Raw genomic sequence first — 2,500 nt, 5'->3', positions numbered from 1 at the left:
TGCCTCTCTCTCTCTGTCTGTCTCTGTCTCTCTCTTTCTAATTCTCTCTCTGTCTCTGTCTCTGTCTCTGTCTCTGTCTCTGTCTCTGTCTCTGTCTCTCTCTCTCTCTCTCTCTCTCTCTCTCTCTCTAATATATATATATATATATATATATATATATATATATATATATATATATATATATATATATATATATATCAATCTAACTTTCTCGGTCTCTCTCTCTCCATATACATACATGCCCAGCCATCTATGCATATTATCTGCGCATATATAACCGACTTCATGATAGTGATAGTAATAAAAGATAAATAAAATAGATCTCAAAAACGGAAGACCCAGAGAAAAGAGGAAAGAAACGCAGTGATTTTTTTCTTTTTGTTATATATTTTTTCTGGTGTCGACGGCGTGCGGTTGGTTGGAAAGGGAAGCGATAAAAAGGTGGGAGTTCAGAGTAGCGAAGGATGTATGGTGAGTGTAATGACAAGGTGGGGAGGGGAGGGGTGAAGGGGGGTGAAGGGGGGTGAGAGGGGAGGACGGGTGAGGGAGCAAGGGCCAAGAGTGTTGACAGAATTGATCGTGAAGAGTGACCAAATGTTGGCGTGAGAAAATACACCGTGTGTGTATGTGTGTGTGTGTGTGTGTTTTCTTTTTAGGTGTGTGTGTATGTGTGTGTAGGCCTATCGTCACCTTTGTGATTTTCTTTCTTATCCCGTTTTATTGTTTTTTTTTTTATCTTTATCTTCTCGCTCTTTCCTTCCTATGTTTTTTTTTTTCCCACGTCCTTTCCTTCTTTCATATCTGCATCTTTATCCCCCGGCCCCCTCCCTTCCCTCTCCCCCTCTTCCTCTCCCGCCCCAGTCCCCCCCTGGAAGACTAACTCCCTCCCGCTTCTCTTCCCCCGAAGGAAAAACAGATGGCTCTCCAAGGCATCACGGGCGTGCCGATGGTAGCCTCCTCGCCCATCCGACACGACGGCGCGCCCATGGGTGTGGGCATGGGCGGCCCCCTCGACGTGACCGCTTATCAGCCGCCCTGGAAATCCCTGACCGAGTTCGCTCTCACACATGACCTCGACCGCTTGGACCCTTCCACGCCGCAGTACCAACAGCTGGTGCAGCAGGTCAGTAAAAAGGCGGACATGTCGCTTCTTGCCCCGAGGCCGCGTCGCCGCGATTCCTCTCTCCCTAACGTGACTCACCCCGAGGTAGCCTTTGGGGCAGCCTAGCTTAGCCTAAGCTAACCCAGTGCTAATAAAACCTCACTGGATTCTAAACTCAAGCTAACGTGACCTACCATAAGTTAGTCCAAAACCTACTCTAACTTAACGTAACCCTAACATAGCATATTAAAATGACAGAACCTAACCTAACCCATAACAATACCTCACAAGTACGCAACCTGTAGTGTTATAGTTATGCACGTTTTATATATATCTATTTTGAGATTAATGTTTTTTTTCTGTATATATCTTTCCAAAAAAAATGGGTGATTTTTTTTTCGCTCGGCCTCTAAGCACGAAGTATTTTGAGAACGTTTGTGATACAACGGAAAAGACTGCGGGTTTCTATGCACAGCGAATCAGGTATTTGAAATTTGATTAGTAAAGATAATGTAATGTTGGATTACGGTTTTTAATCATTGGCGGCTCTACAAAAAATGGAAATACTTTTTCCATTCAGATTTTTTTTATTACAAGGACGATGTAAACGCGTTTTCCCTATATACCTTGTACGTATATTGATTATGATTTTGATTACTTCTCATTTCGTTGTTATGTTCAAATCTCCTGCGGAATGCGATGCCTTAATGTTTTTTTTTCTTTAACATTGAATCATATTTGACGATTGTGATTTAGAATTGTACAAAAAAGCGCAAAGGAATATAGAAATAACCTCAGTAATGAAACGAAAGAATTAATGGGATACCAAAAGAAATAATTTTAAGGAAAGGTAAAAGAAACGGATAAAAACACGACAAGGAAAACACAGAACACTAAATGTATGTGAAAAATAGAAAAGAAAAAAAAAGAAAAAAAAATGAAGCGAAATCGAAGGAATGATAAGGAAAAGAAAATGAACTGACGGGATAACTAAATGAAAATACAAAGAAAATGATGATAAAAAGCCGAGAGTGCATATTAAAGATAAAAAAAAGCATAAAAAAGAATGCGGAACTATGAAGACGAAGAAAAGTAAAAAATTGAAAGAAAAAAAAATGAAGAAAGAAAGGAAGAAGAGGAAATAGAAATAATAATGAGACGAGAAAATAATTTGACACGAGTAAGTAATCAAAGCAGGATTTTGTTAAATTCTAATTGGATTCGTGATTGCTTCAAGCGATTGAAAAAAGTGACATAAAAAATAACATGAAATTGAAATGTTTGGGTGAAGAATTTTATGTGAAATTATGATGCATGTGTAGATTCGCATGCCTTTGTGTACGTGTGTGTATGTGTGTGTGCGTGAAGAGGTGTACGTGTGCTTGTTTGTTGGGTTGT

General features: G+C 39.7%; 1 protein-coding gene across 3 annotated transcripts in view; it reads left to right on the top strand.

Moving 5' to 3' along the window:
• The window catches only part of tup (LIM1_Isl and LIM2_Isl domain-containing protein tup), a gene marked incomplete at its 3' end in the record, with an annotated part of 41,306 nt that extends 40,183 nt beyond the window's left edge, over positions 1-1,123 (top strand). For all 3 annotated transcript variants that reach the window (XM_070144283.1, XM_070144282.1, XM_070144281.1), the window contains 1 exon segment: positions 908-1,123. In XM_070144283.1, the coding sequence (XP_070000384.1) occupies positions 908-1,123 (216 nt within the window).
• Positions 1,124-2,500: the final 1,377 nt, after the last annotated feature.

Source organism: Penaeus vannamei, chromosome 31 (assembly GCF_042767895.1).
Source record: "Penaeus vannamei isolate JL-2024 chromosome 31, ASM4276789v1, whole genome shotgun sequence".
NCBI classification, from domain to species: Eukaryota; Metazoa; Arthropoda; class Malacostraca; order Decapoda; family Penaeidae; genus Penaeus; species Penaeus vannamei.
The sequence above is the reverse complement of the archived record's forward strand: the minus strand, read 5'-3'. Positions and strand labels throughout refer to the sequence as shown.